The sequence below is a fragment of the Carassius auratus genome, chromosome 10 (assembly GCF_003368295.1).
Source record: "Carassius auratus strain Wakin chromosome 10, ASM336829v1, whole genome shotgun sequence".
Taxonomy (NCBI): Eukaryota; Metazoa; Chordata; class Actinopteri; order Cypriniformes; family Cyprinidae; genus Carassius; species Carassius auratus.
The window spans coordinates 6603221-6622040 of record NC_039252.1 but is presented as its reverse complement, the minus strand read 5'-3'; the positions used below and the strand labels follow the sequence as shown (position 1 = coordinate 6622040).

General features: G+C 38.3%; 1 protein-coding gene across 1 annotated transcript; it reads right to left on the bottom strand.

The window, feature by feature from the left end:
• Window positions 1-962: 962 nt before the first annotated feature.
• gnaz (guanine nucleotide binding protein (G protein), alpha z polypeptide) lies at window positions 963-18107 on the bottom strand. The gene is made up of 3 exons (XM_026274600.1): window positions 17926-18107; window positions 15683-16974; window positions 963-4163 (listed from the first exon to the last, which is right to left on the bottom strand). The coding sequence occupies exons 2-3, from the start codon at window positions 16403-16405 to the stop codon at window positions 3819-3821; spliced, it is 1068 nt and encodes a 355-aa protein (XP_026130385.1). The 5' UTR covers window positions 16406-16974; window positions 17926-18107; the 3' UTR covers window positions 963-3818.
• Between the last annotated feature and the right edge of the window lie 713 nt (window positions 18108-18820).

Here is an 18820-nt window from a genome sequence, read left to right as displayed (position 1 = left end):
ATATGTTTACAGTAGGATATTTACAAAATATCTTCATGGAACATGATCTTTACATAACGTCACAATAATTTTTGCCATAAAATAAAAAATCGATAATTTGGACCCATACAAATGAATTGTTGGCTATTGCTGCAAATATACCCATGCTATTTATGACTGATGAGGTCCAAGGTCACACATGTGTTTTAATTGGCAGGAAAACATCACAGTGCAAAAGTCTTAGACAAATAGTTCACTCAAAAATGAAAATTTGCTATAATCTTGATGAGATTGTCTCTTCATCAGAACATGTTTGGATAAATGCGTTGCATCACTTGTTCACCAGTGGATCCTCTGCATCCTGTGAATGGGTTCCGTCAGAATCCATACAGCTAAAGTGAAAAGTGAAAAGCTGTGTGTTTGTACGAAACAAATCCATCATTGTGGCATTTTAACTTTAAACCATCACTTCTGTCCATAATAACGTTCCTCACATTAAAATGCATATACATACTCGTTTACAACTATTCTGGACTGTTTTCACTTGTACATGGTGCTTGAGCTGTGCATATTTCTCTCCTGATTCAGATTAGATGACTTCTTTATTGGAGAAAGCAATATGAATATATGACTCGTATTTTAGCCAGAAGCAAACATTTAGGTTAGGTAAGCTAAATTATTATTGTGATGTTTTAATCAGTTGTTTGAACTCTCATTCTGGTGGCACCCATTCACTGCAGAGGATCCATTGGTTTCTTTGATTCCATTAATGCTCCTAAAAATAATCTTATGATTCTTAAAATTAGATTTTTGGGTGACAATTTTGTGGTTGTTAATGCTTACAGAAAAGTTTGAATAAATAGCCAATATTATTATTATATTTGGAAAAAGTGTCAAGCAATTATTGGTAACTACGTTTACGAAGAGTTCCTGAAGCCACACTCACCCCAACACAAAGAAACAAACCTGCTGCACAAACAACATTTGCATAATTATTTTTATTCACTATTATTGTTCTTTTATACTTTATTATTTGTTTTATCTTTTTGGTGGACATCCTGTAAAATCAATCCTGAAGCCCTTATTTGGGTTTGTTGTACATCGTCATATCTGAACAGAAGGAGGACTGCCTTCAGCCTTAAATCTTAAAAAGTGATTGAGTTGTTTTTTTGTTTTTTTTTCGTCTCACAAAGTGTACCTCACATAGTATTTACACATACTCAAAATGACACCAGAATAGAAAGATTCTGCTCTTTTATAGATTTTCTTTTCTCTCTCTTTTTCCGATTCAGTCCCAATCTGAGGAGTAAATCCTCTTTTCATGTTTTTATGCAGAGTTTAGGTTGCACTGGACGTAAAATGACTCTTTCTGCACATAAAACTCTTTTCAATAAATACCTCGCAGGAAACAACTGTACAATCTTACACAGTGTTTGACTTTGATATATTTTGGAGCATGTTAGTAAAACTAAATATATAAGAAAGCAAATCAAACTATAATTTATCAAAAACCCAAAGTAACAAATTCATGCATATTTAATGTTACAATATATGTATACTTTTTTTGTCCATAAAAAAAAAAAAATGAAAAAGTGACATGATTGACGGGCCTTTTTTTATTTACATTGATATTGGCACTGTTTATTTTTCTCTGAATCTGGAATGAACGTTATGAAACATTTAATGTTCACGTCAGTGTAACGCTCTCATGGAAAGAAGGATGCTTGCTCTAAAAACTCTGGATTACATCCTATTTTAGGCAATGGGAAAACAGAATAAAAAGAAACAAGAAAACAGATTGATTCCTAGGGGTCAGACAGCCAAAAATAAACTACAGTGTGAATGTGAGTTAAAAAGCCATTTGACTCCATATTCAGACAGCGGCAGTTTTCACCTTTGGAGCAAAATCAAATGACATCATAATTTTTTGTTGTTGTTTTTCTTTCTCTCAGGATTATTTTCTCTCATATACAATTATATTTTCATAAACTCTTCATAACATCTCTGAAAGCAGCGTTACTTAAATCAGGCAAATCAAAGACCCTATAAAGAAGGACAAAACTTAAAGGAACAGTTCACCTAGATTACAATTTTATCATCTTCTCACCCTCAGGTCACTTTAAAGCTGTATGACTTCATTTCTTCTGTGGAATGCAAAAAGAGATGTTTAGCAGAATGATCATGCTGCTCTTTTCCACTTAATGACATTGCATGGCGACCAAGGGCTGTTAAGTGCCAGAAATGCAAAAAAAGTACCATAGTAGCAGTTCATATAATCTATATTCCAAATTTCATGAAATCATACGATAGATGTGCATGAAAAGAAACCCACTCAAATTGAAGTTATTATTCACCAAAAATCTCACAAATCTCATTCATATTCAAGATTATGAATGCAGACTTGACTTGTGTTGACCAATTGTTATGCACAAATTGCTTTAATACTTCATATAATGTTTAAGACTTAATAATATTGTTGAGTGACAGAGTTAATTTGTATGAATAGAGGAATCCGAGGGACAAGAATCCCACAGAGACATTGGGTTTGACTCTTTTGCCAAGATGTTTTTATTTTTTAATTTTTTTATGCTTGTTTGTAAATTTTGTGAATTAATGATAGGATTGCAAAGGGGTGGAAACTTTCCAAAAATGTCCAACATTTTTCTAAAGTTTTCAGCATTTCTGGAAAGTTTCTGGGAATGTTCTGCACCCTTTGCAAGTCATGATGAATGATGGGATACACCTCAAATACTGCTCTGAAGTGATATAAGAGGAAGTGGGGATTCTGTGCACTGGTCTCGCGCACTTACTTCCTGTTACATGCACAGTGTATACACTCTCCAGTGGCTAAGACCATGAGTGTGGTTATTTGGGACAGACCCAAAGACTCATTCTTTTCTTCCCTTAAGAAAAGAGTGCACCTAATTGTTTTGAATGTGCACTTAAATTTTAAAAGTGTATATACAGTATATTTAAAAACTATACAGTACTTGTATAATATAATACTAATGAAATAAAAGGCCCCTTAAGTGTTCTTAAAGAGGGTCGACTTTCATGACTGTATTTCTTAACACAGTTTAGAACACTTTTAAAATGTGCATTCTGTAATAATGTCAAATGAAAAGTTTAACTTTAAACAACATTGTTTTAATCATCGTTGTGGTTCAACTATAATATGTGTAACTTTACCAGCTGTGATTCACCTAATTTGAATTATTAACATATGGCTTTAAAACATATTCCTTAATAGTAAGTAGACATGTAAAAGGATAAGTTACTTTTCTGCTGTTTTTTTTTATTTATTTTTTTTTTTTTGTAATTTTAAATGCATGTAGATGAGCAGCATGAACATTCTGCTAAACATCTCCTTTTATGTTCCACAGAAGAAAGAAAGTCATGTGGGTTTGGAATGACATGAGCAAATGAACACATTTTCGGGTGAACTATCCCTTTCATGAACATTAAGGAATTCCTGCTGTTTGTCAGGGAAGAGAGGAGCAGGGAGATCTGTTTCCAGTGTTTCCATGTCAAACATGTGCTTGACGGCTGATCCTGAAGTCCGTTGTGTGTGAATAAACGTATCAATGGTCTATGTGTATCTGTGTCTACATACTCATATGTTCAGTGCAAACACATTTATACCAACCTTGTAAAATCCCCTTTGCCCTTTACGCTTTTGACATTGATAAATCTAGCAGGATGGCAGCATGGAGCCCTTTCCTCTGGGCCTCATCTGAGTTTCCTGTTTCAACAAGCGTTTTTGAGGGCACTCAGATCGATCGACAGGCGGGCTTTTTTCCGTATGCCTCGCCCGCCACCCCTCTCCCCGTCCCCTCGTCCTAGCACAGCCCAATGTACTTGAGATTGTTTTGGATGATCACGTCCGTCACCGCGTCAAACACAAACTGGATGTTGCTGGTGTCAGTGGCGCAAGTGAAGTGCGAGTAGATTTCCTTGGTCTCCTTGTTGCGGTTGAGGTCCTCAAACTGCCTTTGCACGTACACGGCCGCCTCCTCGTAGGTGTTTTGCCCCTTGTAGTCAGCGAAGCAGACCGTCAGCGGAATACGCTTGATCTTCTCGGCCAGCAGGTCCTTCTTGTTGAGGAAGAGGATGAGCGAGGTATTGGTGAACCAGTTGTTGTTGCAGATGGAATCGAACAAACGCAGGCTCTCCGCCATACGGCTCTGTGAGGAAACCAAAGACAAGAAATGGTTAGCTGAAGCGCAAACAAAAGGGACCTGGCTCCCTCAAGGGGAAAATCTCTGGAGTTGATGAAACCAGTGGCCTTTGACCTCAAAGAGAGCAAACAGGGTAACGTATTAAGTTCCCAGAGACACTCTAGATCTAGACGATGGGCTGGAGATGACCCAGTGTGAGGACAGCAAATCACTACAAGCTGGGACATTCATTGTTGTGGCAACAGAGGACAATGTGCTTTTGCTCCCACAAACTCACCACCTACTATTGCATACTCCGGGTTATGAATTTGAATAAGCCTCTAAACCCAAGTATTAAAATTCTCATCTCGCACTGTTTGTGCTACATGAATGATACCTCAGATTGTTTGGCTTTTTGAGGGAAAAGTGTGCTATTACTTTCTGAGCCATCAGAATTACAATTTTCCCTTTGCAGGCAATAAAATGGGCCAAAAATAGTTGACATGCACCATAAGAGGAACATGAGGGGCAGGAAGGTCATAGAGATATTGGGTTGGACTCTTTTGACAGGAAGCAAACATTTAGCAATGTTTCTTCAGGTGGCATAAAAATGTAGTAACATTTGCAGGTGGATCATGAATCTGTGAATAATTAGTTTCTTCCCTTGTGAAAAAGAAGTGCATTTAATGTGCACTTTTAATGTACTTCTAGAATCTAAGTCATTTTTATATTATTAAAATTGCTGAAATTATACTCCATTTAAATGTAGTTAATAACACAGTTAAGTAAACTTTAAAATACATTCGAAGTAATTGAAGTACACTTATTTTGATGTGTTGACGAGCATACATGTCAAGTACATTGTGTTATTTTTAATTGTAGTTTTATTCAGTATTACATTTAAAGTCATTATGTCTTAAAGGGGTGGTTGATTGCGATTTCACTTTTTTAACGTTACTTAGTGTGTAATGTAGCTGTTTTATCATAAACAATATCTGCAAAGTTACGATGCTGAAAGTTCGATGCAAAAAGAGATATCGTCTTTTAAATATGGCAGTTTATTGGCTACATAAACGGCTTGAGGGGACTTCAACGTGCTACTTCCTGGGTTTGTTACATCACGAACCCAGAAATTTACATAAACCCTACCCCAAAGAATATTATACAAAGTGTGCGGGGCAATGTTTTTACGCAGCTCTCTCGATTATCATCCCGTCATTTCCAATAAACTGTTCCAAATTCCAAATAAACACTTTATGCATGTAGACAGAGATATTTTTCCCATAGCTGTATTAAAGTTTTAATCAGGATAAAAACGTATATTATAAGCTAACATAAGCAATAGAATTGACAAATAACAGCGTGTCTATATGTATGAGATAACAACAGACAAAAAGAGTACCATTAAGAGCCGTGCTTGCTCAGGTTCTGCGCGATCCACTTCACTAATATTCTCTGGGTTTCATTCAGGCTCAAACTGATAAGCAATATTGACGACGCCATTGTTTTCAATACAACCGGAGCACATTCTGAGGTGAAGGGCGAGACGTTTAGATGCGCACTCGAGGCGGTTTAGCGAATCACAACACACTGAGCCAGCTGACCAATCAGAGGGCTTCATAAAAACAGGAACTCATCGGAGCATTCAAAAGAGAAGCGACAGACCAGGGTAGAATAAAGGCAAGTTATGTGAAAAATAATGTGTTTTTTAAACGAATCATTAACACATTAGAATGCACCCCATAAACACAACGATGTACTTATTTTTGTTTTGTCTATGTACTATGTTTCTTTGTTCCATCCTAACAGTGTTTTTGGCATAATACTTTGACTATAATTTGAACATTGACACGTCCTAATATACCTTATCTAACATGCAGGGTGATTAGCTGACCAGAGAACAGTCTTTGTGTAAACACTGAGTATGGCTCAATCGTCAGTCAATATTTAGTTAGATAAACCAGGCCATAACAGGACCCATTGCAAATAATTGTCCCTTCCTGCAAAGGACTAAAAGGCATAATAACCTTCTAAACATGAAAAAATCTAAAAAAAAATAAAAAAAAGAAAAGAAAAAAGATTAAAAGCCGAACATGAAAAAAGAGAGAAAACTAAGAGAAACAACAAGCAAAAGCAGCTTACAGAATCATGTCGATTTCAGCAAGCATCATATGGCCAAGCGAGGTTATTAACCTCTATTTCTCTAGCCCCGCTGAGTTCCCTATCTAATTTAATTAGTCACCTGCCCATGTTCAATTACCTTGCTGTGTTTGCCAGGGTAATGCCCATAAAACAAAGGCAGAGGGCAAGATGTAAATAACACCTGTTAAAAACGCAGAACCATTTTGCTGGAGACATAAGCTGAGCCTTTTAAGATACCATCATCCGTCCTAGTAATGCATCTGAATCCCCAAAAAGGCGATGTCTGCATATATTTTAATGTTTATAGTGTTTACTAAACATAATTTACTACATAATCTAGTTTAGCTGCCTAGGTAAAGCTTAAGACACAATTAAAGAAGGCACATCAAGTCACAGGATATATTCGTGACAAGCACAAGCAGTTATTGATTATTCGATATATAGTGTGCAGCGTTTACCACATTTCGTGTAAGTGGTTTGTGTGCTCCCCTCCCACAGTGGCTGCAGGCACGTGGTTGGGACGAGCAGCTTGTGACCGAGGGAGGAATCTGATATGAAGACTGGGCCGCTGTTTGAAAGGTTACACAAAACATCATTGTGCTTTAAGCAAATCACAAGATCATCAATGAGAGCGAGAGTGCAGTATGTGAAAATGAGGAGTTGGGAAGACCTCATCACTGAGGCTTTTTCAGAATTTAAGTCTCCTTCTTTCGCCTTAGTGCAGCGCCAAGGTTATTCCTGCTGGTCCTGGAGCACATTGCCAGCGACCAATCAGATGCATGGGTTAGGTTTAAGATTTGAGGTTCAAGGTTGAAACCCAGGGGGTTTTAAAATGCATGTCAAGGATCATCAAATATAACAATTTCCTTGTGATGGACCGCTTTCCTAAAACATTAATACATATTTTCATGTATAAATACTCATTTCTAACATAAACGGAATAAAAACTGTGTTTAAACACTGATTTCTAAGAAAAACAATTCTAGTAAATTTCAGAAATATCTTTGAAAAACAGCAACTACTGTAACATATTGAACTAAACATAAATTTTATAGTGGAGCTGAAATTATTTCTTGTAAAATTTATTTCAGTAAGCTTAGTTTTATTCAAACTTAAGATTTTTTACAGTCTCTCTCTATAGATAGGTAAATAGATGTATAGAAGATAGATCAATTGCACTTTTCAACCGTTTATTTCAATCAAATCAATTCTTACGGTTTAAACCTTTACAGTAAATAAATTAACTGATTATTCTGCCAGTTTCCCTCTGAAAATATTGTAATACAATAATTGTGTTAAACATATTTCATTAACATCTTAAATTAATATTTCTACAAAATACATTTTGAATAAATGATCTGGTTACACTTTACTTAAAGCTACTATAATACTTATCAATTCATTGTTACAATACAATATTATTATTCAAATTATAATTATTTCCAACACGATGCATGCAAGATGGTGGATGTGTGTCTCATAAACACACAAACATTTACCCATAACGTCTAGCCAGCTGCAAGATTGCGAGAGGGTGCGATTTTCGCTGAGGCTCAAGTGTTTTTTTTTTTTGCCTACAGAGAGAGGCCCTCCAATGGCCTTGAATTGGGCTTTCTGAAATCAGGTCACACCATTAGCCAAACGTCCCTGCAGATCTAAAGGTGTCCATTAACCAATCGCGCAGCCCAGGGGATGGGTAGAAGTGCTTTGTCGAAGCTCAAGGTGTTTCCAACTACAGCCTTCTCCAGAGCTAAGTGTGGGAGAGATAGAAGGAGATGAGAGAGAGAAAAAGAAAGAGAAAAGGAGGCAGGAAGCCAGCGGGAGGGGGTGCCCCGCTGACACACACCACACAGCGTGACGCCCGGCCTCTCCCTGCGCACTCAAGACACAAGCCTTCATTAGGCTTAAATATTAATAAGGAGGTTCAACAGTGTATTAATGCTTTGTTTCCTGTAAATAAGAACTGTCTCGCTCTAGAAAATCCATTTCATTGAAGCAGAGTACAAATGACTCTTGTTTAGTCTTCCCAGCAGCATCAAGAGAGCTGTAACGTAAATTTGCACCATACCTGCTCATAATTGCTATGCTTTGTGTTTCACATTTGTCTCTCGTTCTCTTTATTCCGCCCTGTTTACATTTCCTTTTTTGAAGATAAGAACATTATACAAAGATTATCCATATTTGAACTTAGAAACTCGCCTTGTTATTGCTTCTTTTCATTAAATTATTATAGGAACTGCAACCCAGGCTCATTAGAAAAACGTGGCTAGCACAACATTTCTGCAAAATTATATCACATTGCTTGTTGTACCCTTTGCAACTATTTCATAGCAAAATGTACAATGAGTGGAGGTAAACACCCATTCAGTTTTATCTAAAACAGACGCATAAAAGAATTATAATAATCAGCCTTTAATTGCTTACATACTGTAGCCTATAAGCACTCAAGCACACATTTAAGGGTGTCACAGCACAGCGACAGAAAAATTTATGATTATGAACGTGTCAGGGAAATACAGTAAGTAGGCTGCATTCACATTTTAAGATTTTATTGGTAAATTTATTGGTTCTCGGTTTAAGAGATGAAGTCTGCAACACTGACTCGTCGTCTTTGCAGCAGTGATGCATCTGTCTGCACTTTTAATACGGATTACATGATCTGAGAATATTTGTTTTTCATTTAAACTGTCTCATTTAAAAGTTGATATATCTCTCTCTATAGATACATATATTTCATGTCTGTAAGACAAATATACAGAGTTTCGGACTCAAGTTCACAGAGGCTGCGATGGCAGAAAGCACATCCTGTTTGCTTTCATTATTTTACAAAAGCGCAAAGATTTGTTGTTACTGGGAGTGCACAAAAATAAACGTAGAGTCTTTACAGATTTGAAAGATGTTTTACTCTTATCTGTCTGAACAAAAATAACAGAATATAATAAAAGCAGTTGAGCACACCGGCGCCACCATCTGTCCTGCAGTGAGAGTTCAGCCTCCACACTCCCCACAGACACTTCAATAGTGCAAATTTCTTTAGGGAAACATTAGATAGAGCAGCCATGTCACGTTGCTAATACTTACATATTGCAGTTGATAAGCCATATTTGAGGTTGATGAATAATAGGCGAGTGTTTTGATGTCCTGCCTGAAGTAGCCTATACTGTATTACCACATAGACCAGCCGTTAACGTTCCACATGTCTTCGCCAATATGGATTTTTATTTATTTATTTTCTGCAATTAAGCGACTATTGAATTTTTCAACCAAGCCTCTTCTGGTTGACTAATGCTTAGTCTACTATTAAGGGGCAGCCCTATTCATTTATTTATTTATTTTAAATTTTTTTTGCTGTCTAGTCAAAAATCTGAAGAAAATAAATATTCTAATGTGCCATGCTTCAATGGCTCTTGTCAGTCATAAAGTGGGAGACGGCAGAAGTCCTCCATCAGTGTACTTCCTCAAAGCCAAATATATCCTTCCATGTTGCCCAAGCATCCCTCCCATGATGACCCATTTCTTGAGTCTCTCTCCAACTCCTCCCAGCCAACTGGCACCAGAGCTGCATTGCTTCAACCAACTATTGCGCAGTGCAGTTCCTCGCAGTATCCTTCTCCGCACAAGCACACATTCACTGCTGCTTGCGCGAGCGCACTTCCATCCTCTCTCCGGTTGCCACGCACCATGTAAACCCCCCAAACCCCTCCTCCCGGTCACAGCTCATTGTCAACCGCCCAGGATTAGGAGCGTTTGACTGCTCTGTTGCTTGGCAACAGTTGCCTTGGAAACCTTTTTTAAGGAAGGGTTGGGTCAAAAAAAAGGAAACTGGAAAGGGATGTTGAAGGGGGAAAGAAGATAGAATACACAGCGCCACAAAATTGACAACTGTTGCTTGAAGTCCCTAGCAGAATTAGATGATAGCGGATCACAGCTGCAAAGTTACATTTGTAGCAGTGAATTACTGGAAAGCTTTTGTACCAGATGTGCAGGAATAAGCTTTCCCTTAATGTGGGAATGTGGGACTGCAGAAGAGAGGACATTTCTAATTCAAATCTGTTGAATTTGCTTTCATTAGGTCAAACAATTACTTAAAAGTAGGGGTGAAGCATGGTGAAAATCATAATAGGTGGGACTGATAACACTTTAATTTAGGGACCAATTGTGACTATTAACTTGTTGCTTGTTGCATATGCATATTGGCTATTCGTTCATACTTATAAAGCACACATTAAAGGAATAGTTCACTCAAAAATCTGTCCCTGTCAGAAAGTGCTCAGATTTCATCAAAAATATCTTAATTTGTGTTCCAGAGATTAATAAATGTTTTACAGGTTTAGAACGACATGAGGGTGAGTAATTAATGACAGAATTTTCTTTTTTTTATATTAACTAACTGTTTAATGTTTAATGGCTAATACTGTAAGACCATATTTTTGATCCCTTAATCCATACCAAATTTAACAACTACCTAACTAACTTTTAATAAGCAGCAAATAAGTAGTGCAAAACAGAGGCAAAAGTCAAAGCTAATAGTTAGAACTGGTCCCCAAACTAAAGTGTGACCATGGGATTTTAATGCTGTAACTAAAATGTTTCCTAAATGTCTGGAGAACCACCATCTATAAAATATTGCTCCACCTAAGCCGGAGTGAAACTGCTTTTTGCAAAGCTCATGACAGATGGAAATATATAGATACACGCAGGAGGTAATTCATTATCTGGGGAAGGTTCGGAGAGTTTGCTGTGTTTTGGAAAAACTTGCCTTAAGACCTGGATTCAGATTATTATATGATTTAAATTAATATCCCCACTACATATTTACAATTATTTTCTTTTTGAAAGAAGTCTTAATGTTGAAAACAGTTATGTGGCTGATTATGTTTGTGGTAACTGTGATAAAAAGGGCTTTTCAGGAAAAAACCTGGATTTTTTTTTTTTTTTTTTTAGTTCAAAAGAACGTCATGTATTTAAAACAGAAATCTTTTGTAATGTTATGCTTTTACTGTCACTTTAAATCAAATCTTACTGCCCCCAATGCAATGGGATACTCAAAAACCTACTTGGGATGCAAACAACAGCCAAAGACACCCTTCTGTGAACAACGTGTTTTGCTGTAGGGGAGGTGCTTTAAAGGGGATGGATTTAAAAAACAAAACATAAAAAAACAAGAGGGTTTTTTTCATGCAAATTGTCTAACAGCTATGAAACAGAACACTGTTAGCATGCTAATTAAAGCCTAAAATTACAATTATTTCAATAAAATATAAAAAATAATAATAACCTAGATGAACCAGTTGACCTTACTTCATGACTATTTAGCAATTGTGACTAATTTATTTGTTCCATTCAAAACCACTTGGCTCAAAAATCAGTTTTTAGTGAGCATGACACTTCTGCCTGTAGCTGTATACAGGCTTAATATGCTGAGAAATCGGCTGTTCATTTAGCCAGACATTTTAATAGAGTCATGTTTTCCTATATAATGACTGTGTTCAAAAGTCATATATACAGTAGTGGTTGTCTAGACACATTACTGCAGCACAAAAGCTTTTAGTGTCTCTTGCCCGACCCTGTCATCTTAGTCAAAATTGTCTATTTAACACACAAGTCACCACGATTGCCTCCTATTAACTACATTCTTTGGAGACTCGTCGTTCAATTTTTCTTCTAATGTTCGTATCTCTCCCTGTGACAGACAGTCCATTCAGAATGACTTTTTTAAGACCACGAAGCATTGCTTTAAACCCTTCTCTGCCACTCTGACTCAATCATTTGGTGACCGCACTGATCCCTTTTGCCTCACCCGATGCGTGCGAGTGAGTGAATGTGCAGAGTGTCATTTCACAAATTCTGCTCAATATTGGCAGAACCAGAGCAGATTGGCAGCACACAAGCGGCAGCACATGTGGGCCAGTTCAGAGATGAGTGCTTATTGAGTAATCTAATTCACAGGCTCACCCCAGACCCTGGAGCTCAAACACACGCTCATCTACTATAGCTGTTAGCGTATGTTTACGAAACTCGTGAGGCCCTGTTTAGCCCAAATTTTCCACGAGCCTTTCCTGGATGGTCAAGGAGAACAAAAAACTTAGCACAGCAACAACAACTTTCTCATGAACATGGGGGGGAAAATCTGATGTATCATATTTATCCACTGTATCGTTAAAAAAAAACATTACATGACATTAGCAAGCTGTTTTACTTCCATAATATAATATATATCTGAAACAGGATATTTAAGATATCCTAAAGCTAAATGATGCACCATTCGCAATACTGTAAAACCAAGAACTTATGTTAAGAAAATACAATCCATTTATTGACTTTAAAGGGCACCTATTATGCCCCTTTTTACAAGATTTAACATAAGTCTCAGGTGTCCCCAAAACGTGCCTCTTAAATTTCAGCCCAAAATATTTTTGCATGTCTCTTTAAATGCAAATTAGCTCCTGCTCCCTGCCCATTTTCCAGAATAGCACTGTGCCTTTACAGCTTGTACTTTGGATACTCTGCTAAAAACATCACTTTATATGTATTATCATGTTAATGGTGCTGAAATCATGCATTTTAAACCATATTAGTTTCAACTTTCTGAGTTTTGCAAACTTATAAGTGCATTACCGCCTCCTATCTCTAAAGTGGACCATTGACACTCCAAATTAAGATTGTAGAAAGAGTGTCAATGGTCAATTTGAGAGATAGGTGGCGGTAATGCACGATCTGCCATAAAGCAAGATGCATCTTTACACATAAGTAAATCATCGAGCCGCAGGGTTTAATTTGGTTTTGTTTTTGTATGTATTTTTTAATGCTGAGCAATGATAAAATGTTTTAATTGCGATCAATCACATTATTGTCTGCGATTAATCACATTATTGTCTACAATTAATCACAATTAATTGCATTAATATGCACAAAACTAATAATGCATTCAACAGTAGTGCATTGTGCACTTTTTTTCATTAAAAAGTAGGCCTACTGCTATATTAACAAAAGTGTAATAACATTTGGTTTGCAAACACCTTAAACAAATAAGGTGCTTTTTACAGCAGTGTTCCTTTTACATAGTAGCAGTTAAAAAATGTACTGTAGCCTAAATCTCAACTTACAACATTAATGTAATTAAATTAAATATAAAACAAGCTATTTGCCACTGCCAGGACATTAACGTTTTTATAGAAAATATTTTATAGTTCGTTATAGAAAAACAAATTATGCTCAGAGTCCAGAACCTCGATCATAACATTACAGGCATCTTACTATTAGAGACCTGCATGACCGCGGGACCCATCGCAGCAGAGTGCGGCGCGGGATAACACTTGATGGGTGGGTAGGTGTCAATTAATTAATGTGTTAACGTGTTAATAACACATTAACTTGCCCAGCCCTAGTATTTTCGTTTTATGTATGTTTTAGCCATGATTCCCATCCTCTTGCATTATATGTCTAGTCTCTGCTAATACGGCAGTGCCTGTCAACAGTCGTGGGCAGTGCCTGTCAACAGTCGTGGGCGGAGCTTGTAAAATGTGATGTCACATTTTACGGATTCTAGGAACAGCTTGTTCTGAGACACTGCTTATGATTAATGGGGATTTAAAAAAAGAGAGCTGGTAGATTTTTATCATTATAGGGAGTTTGTGTACACACACTTCCAACACACATTCAACATGTAAAAGTGAATTTTTAAAGGCATGTGCCCTTTAAAAACATTAATTTCATTTAAACCTACCATGAAAATCATCAATGCACCTTGTAAACGTGCTAATAAATCATATTCGAAGATTACCTCAAGCTATCTCTGACTGCTGCAACGGTTCTCAACCAGATAAGATGGCAAATACGCAAAAACCACTGGAGGAGGTTCACCCTTCCCCCTTCGATATATTCTTGTTTCACCATTCCCCAGTGAGATGCTAATTCCTTCCTACAGGTTCCTCACTTCTCTTTCAGCTTGTTACTTCCTGATTCTTTCAAACTTTCTAGCAGAAGACACACAAAACTTTCTCTGACCCCCATCACATGAGTGATTTTCCCCAGTGCTAAAGCTGATAATTCTCGCGGGTACACCCTGACACCTTGCACTGTGAACTCAATTATCACTCTTATACATCCCCCCTCCCTCCCACCAACTCGCAGAACACTTTTATTTTTAACTCCCCTACTCTAATTGATATTCAAGGCTAATCCACTGCTTGGAAGTTCTTGTTGTGAGTCGAGGGAAAAGGTTTAGCGTAGCGCACACAGGTATGCAGTCTTTGAACTCACTCATAAGCAATTAGCTTTACCACATGGAGAGAGAAAGTATGTGGTTAGATGGTCATTTAGACAAATCTCAACATAAACACACATTTAATTAACGTTGGAGGCAAATATAACCGGGTTTACTCTGTAAATACCATTTGCTGTTAATTGATGGGAAGTCCTCTGTAAAGACTAGCTTAAGCTAACATGAATTTCAACAGTTGTACACTCATTCTTAGCTAATTTGCTAGTTTTAGCTAGTTTACTGTGGTCTCCCAGTCTGGGGTGCACTTGCCAAATTATGGTTAGCTAACAATTGTCACATGTAATTGTCAAAAACACTTTATTTGGCAATCTGTTTTCTTATGTGTCAGTCTTTGACGTGCATTCATTAGAGTACCACAACATCAGAATGGCTGCTCCTGCATCAACCGCATCACATACATGTGTTGTGATACTCTCTTGAATGTGTGGCAGAGACTTACGTGAAAGAGAAAATTTGTAAAATAAAGTTATTTTTGTTTTATTTGTACACAAAAAGTATTCTTGTAGCTTCATAGCTTTCAGAACGGATGTCACATGGACTATTTTAACGATGTCCTTACTACCTTCTGGGCCTTAAACATGGTAGTTGCGTTGCTGTCTATACAGGGTTCAGAAAGCTTTTATCAAAAATATCTTAATTTGTGTTTTGATGCCAGGTGATCTCCCAGTCTAAATTGCTGAAAAGGGCCCAGAACCTATCTAAGATCCAAGAGTCAAAACATCATCTTCAAAAGGCTGCGAGACCTGCTAAGACCAACAACCAGCTTTGGCTGGTCGCCCATCATTGTCTTTCTGATGAAGTTAGATTACCAGTATAGCCTTGATGGTTAATTCAGTCCAAATCTACTAGGAAGATCAGTGTTTAAAACGCAACACGCTATGTTGGTCTTTTAACGGGGTACTCTTAGGTCTCTAAATAGCTTGAATGAAACAGAAACTTGTGTGCTACAGGAAATGTGAATGCAAGATGATAAAAGCAGTTTGTTTGTCAGTGCCACGGAAAAGATGAATTTACTGTAGAGATGTACGTAGCCTAGTGTAGATAACATGGAGTTCATGTGTCTCTGTCTACTTTATCTGCTCGCACTAATTGCCTGAATTCAAAATTGGGCTCTCCTTACCGTCTGGTTGTCTTCATAAAGCTTGAGGTCATAGCCACTGAGCTCCACACAGAATATAATGGCAGTCACACCCTCAAAACAGTGGATCCACTTCTTCCTTTCTGAACGCTGGCCGCCCACGTCCACCATTTTGAAGGTGAGCTCCTTGAAGGTAAATTTGTTCTCAACAATGCCAGTGGTCATGTCACGTGAGCGCAGAATGTCCTCGACGGTTGGGATGTACTCGGGCGCAGAAATGCGCTCCAGGTCGTTTAGATAATAGGATGTATTGTCCTCTAGGTGGTACTCGTTGGAACGGCAAAAGCACTCCTGGACCCCTGGATCAGCCCACAAGCGCTTCATCACCCCCAGGAGCTCTGGCGTGATCTCACCCTTGCTCTCGGCAGGTCCGGTGAGGGCAAATAGTTGCACTGCGTCGTAAGCCCGATCGGGGTTGTGGAAGTCGATCTTCAAGGTGGCAAGGGCACGAATGATGCGGGTGAGCGAGTCAATGGCGTTGTAGAGGATAAGGGGCTTGTATTCCTTGCAGGCCTCCAGGTTGAAGCCTCCACTATGGATGATCTTCATCTGCTTCACGATGGTGCTCTTGCCAGAGTTGCTGGTTCCGAGCAGCAGAAGTTTGATCTCACGCCGCTGCCGCTGGCTTTCTGAGCGCAGGCGTCGATCAATGTGACGTGAGCGCCGGGCGGCCTCCTTCTCCTCTGAACTCTGCCGGCACCCCATGGTCAACTGCACCTGGACTTGAGCTGGTAATCCCAGGAATTGGGAGAGTGGACGGTAAATGTATGCAATGTAAAAATATATGGTGATACAGAGGAGCTGATGCTAGAGGAAGCTTTTACTGGAAACCAGTTTCAGATTGGTGTTACACAACATGCATTGTCCAAGTCTACAGTTTACAATTTTTTTAAACGGTTGATGTTTTGGCGTACAATGCTACCATGACATGGTGGAAAACCCACTCAGGCCCTGGCATAAGCGCGTGTTTGCCTTCCAGATCCCAAGGACTTGGGGTTCATATCAGGGGACTCTCTCCCCTGAGCACGGCAGGCTTTAAATGGACTTGTCAGTGTTCATCGAGAGAAAGTCGAAACCGTAAAATTCCTTCGCTCTCCTCCCTCATTGCGTCCAGTGTGCTTCCCTGTATTTCTGTGACTGATTCATCTGTTGTCAACTCCTCCCTTCCTTTAATTTTCTTCAGACCCTTTCTGTCCGATGGAATGTCTCTGGGCGTCTGTGTACTAGATCGTCCTGCTTACATAAGCCAGTGAGGCAGCTAAAGGCCCATGTTCCTGAAGGTAAAAAAAAAAAAAAAACAAGACATTAGTAATCATCAAAAGAGAGGAGGGAAAGTAAAACTAAAAATTTTAAGAAGAAAGTTTCTGTCTGAGAGATCTTAAACCTTCCTAAACCTTCTGGACTGGACGATGTTCCTACAAAATTTAATATTAATCACTTTACGGTTCTTAACTTCAAAGTCAACATAAAACATGCATTCATAACCCAGCTTTACCTCTGCAATGTGACGTATTTCTGAAACAGAATATACAATGAGAAAAAACTAGGACTTGATTTTGTCCAAGTAGAATTGATTGGATTGTGAGAAGTGAACGTTTCATACAAGGATAGAGTCAGACTTGAATGAAACACTGCTGGCACCCACTTTTGGGAGGCATTTCGACAAGGGCACGTAGGGCGCAGGTCAAATCAAGATCTCCTAGATGCATCCCAATGCTAAGGCTTCTTTTTAGATCCATCTTTATTTGCTGTTATTACTGCAAATTGAATTGGAAAAATACATTTAAAAAAGGCTATATTACCTCCAGAAGGTTGTCCAAAACAAAGTCTGCTGTAAATAGCCATTTGGCTACTGGCTACACTGACCTTGGTGATGGGAGAAAAAGAAATCAAGACCTACTTTTTATGGTAGCTTTATTAAAGTAAATAGGTTGATTAAGTGCGGGCTTAGATTTTGTGTTCTGTTGCACACCACAGAAATCTTTTCAACAAAAACACTTCAATTGCACATGCAGAATAAACAAATCCACTTGTCACAAACCCAAGAAAAATGACACCAATTGCTTTCATGTGTCCACGAGTAACAAAACATGAACAAACATGGTCATTAGTACAGTCAGTCTCTGTTAGCTCTACAATATACTTCTGCTACACACTTCTGCTTTCTCAAACACAGGCACAGACACACACATGCCTCAGATCATGGTTTGTATCAAAAATCTAACCTTCTCCATAGTAAGTCTTTCCCATCATGCACTTCCTGGTCACCTGCATCTCTCTGGGAACATAGATTCTGGTCTGCCAAGATGGTTTTCCAGCACACAAAGCCCACACACACACATTTGTTCTCAAACAGACACACACAAGCAAAGGCAGCCAGGGTGTGAAACGGAAACAGATGTGAGATGAATGTCCTGCCCTGAAGCAACTGGTACCGCCCATTCTACTCTCCCGTTCCCCAAGCCTCAACCACTGAGCTAACTGATAGCAGGTGGACTGTTTATTTACTGTCATGGTGGAAAATAACTGGCTCAGACCAGCAGGTGCTTCTTTCCAACTCATTCCAATGTAACAAATGCAACAAACCCCTTTTTATGGCAGGGCTTAACAATAAAGATGTTTTCCGCTGGCTTAGTCAGGTCAGTGTTTGACTCTGCCATTTTTGCTTTCACTTCTCCCACCATAGCAAAATAAATAAATAAATTCTTCAAAAGGTCTGAAACAAACTCTTATGTGTAAGTATGTGAATGCAAATGATTCTAGCTATGCAAACTCAGTTTTACTCAAGTAACAACTAAATATCTACTCAGAACACTCATTTAGCAACTGCATAGCAACAACACAGCAATATTCTAAGAACAACTTAGAACACTTAAGCAACAGATGAAGAACCAGTCAGAGCACAGCATTTAGCTAGTGCATTGTACCACCAAAGCAACTGCTCAAAACAGTATTTCTCATCACAAAGACACCATTAGAACCACTCAGAACATCCCATTTAGTAGTTGCATAACAACACCTGTTGCATACTGTTTTTTTAATTCATTCAGCCGATCTCCGGGTCTGGTGGTAGCACTTTTAGCTTAGCTTAGCTTAGCATAGATCATTGAATCTGATTAG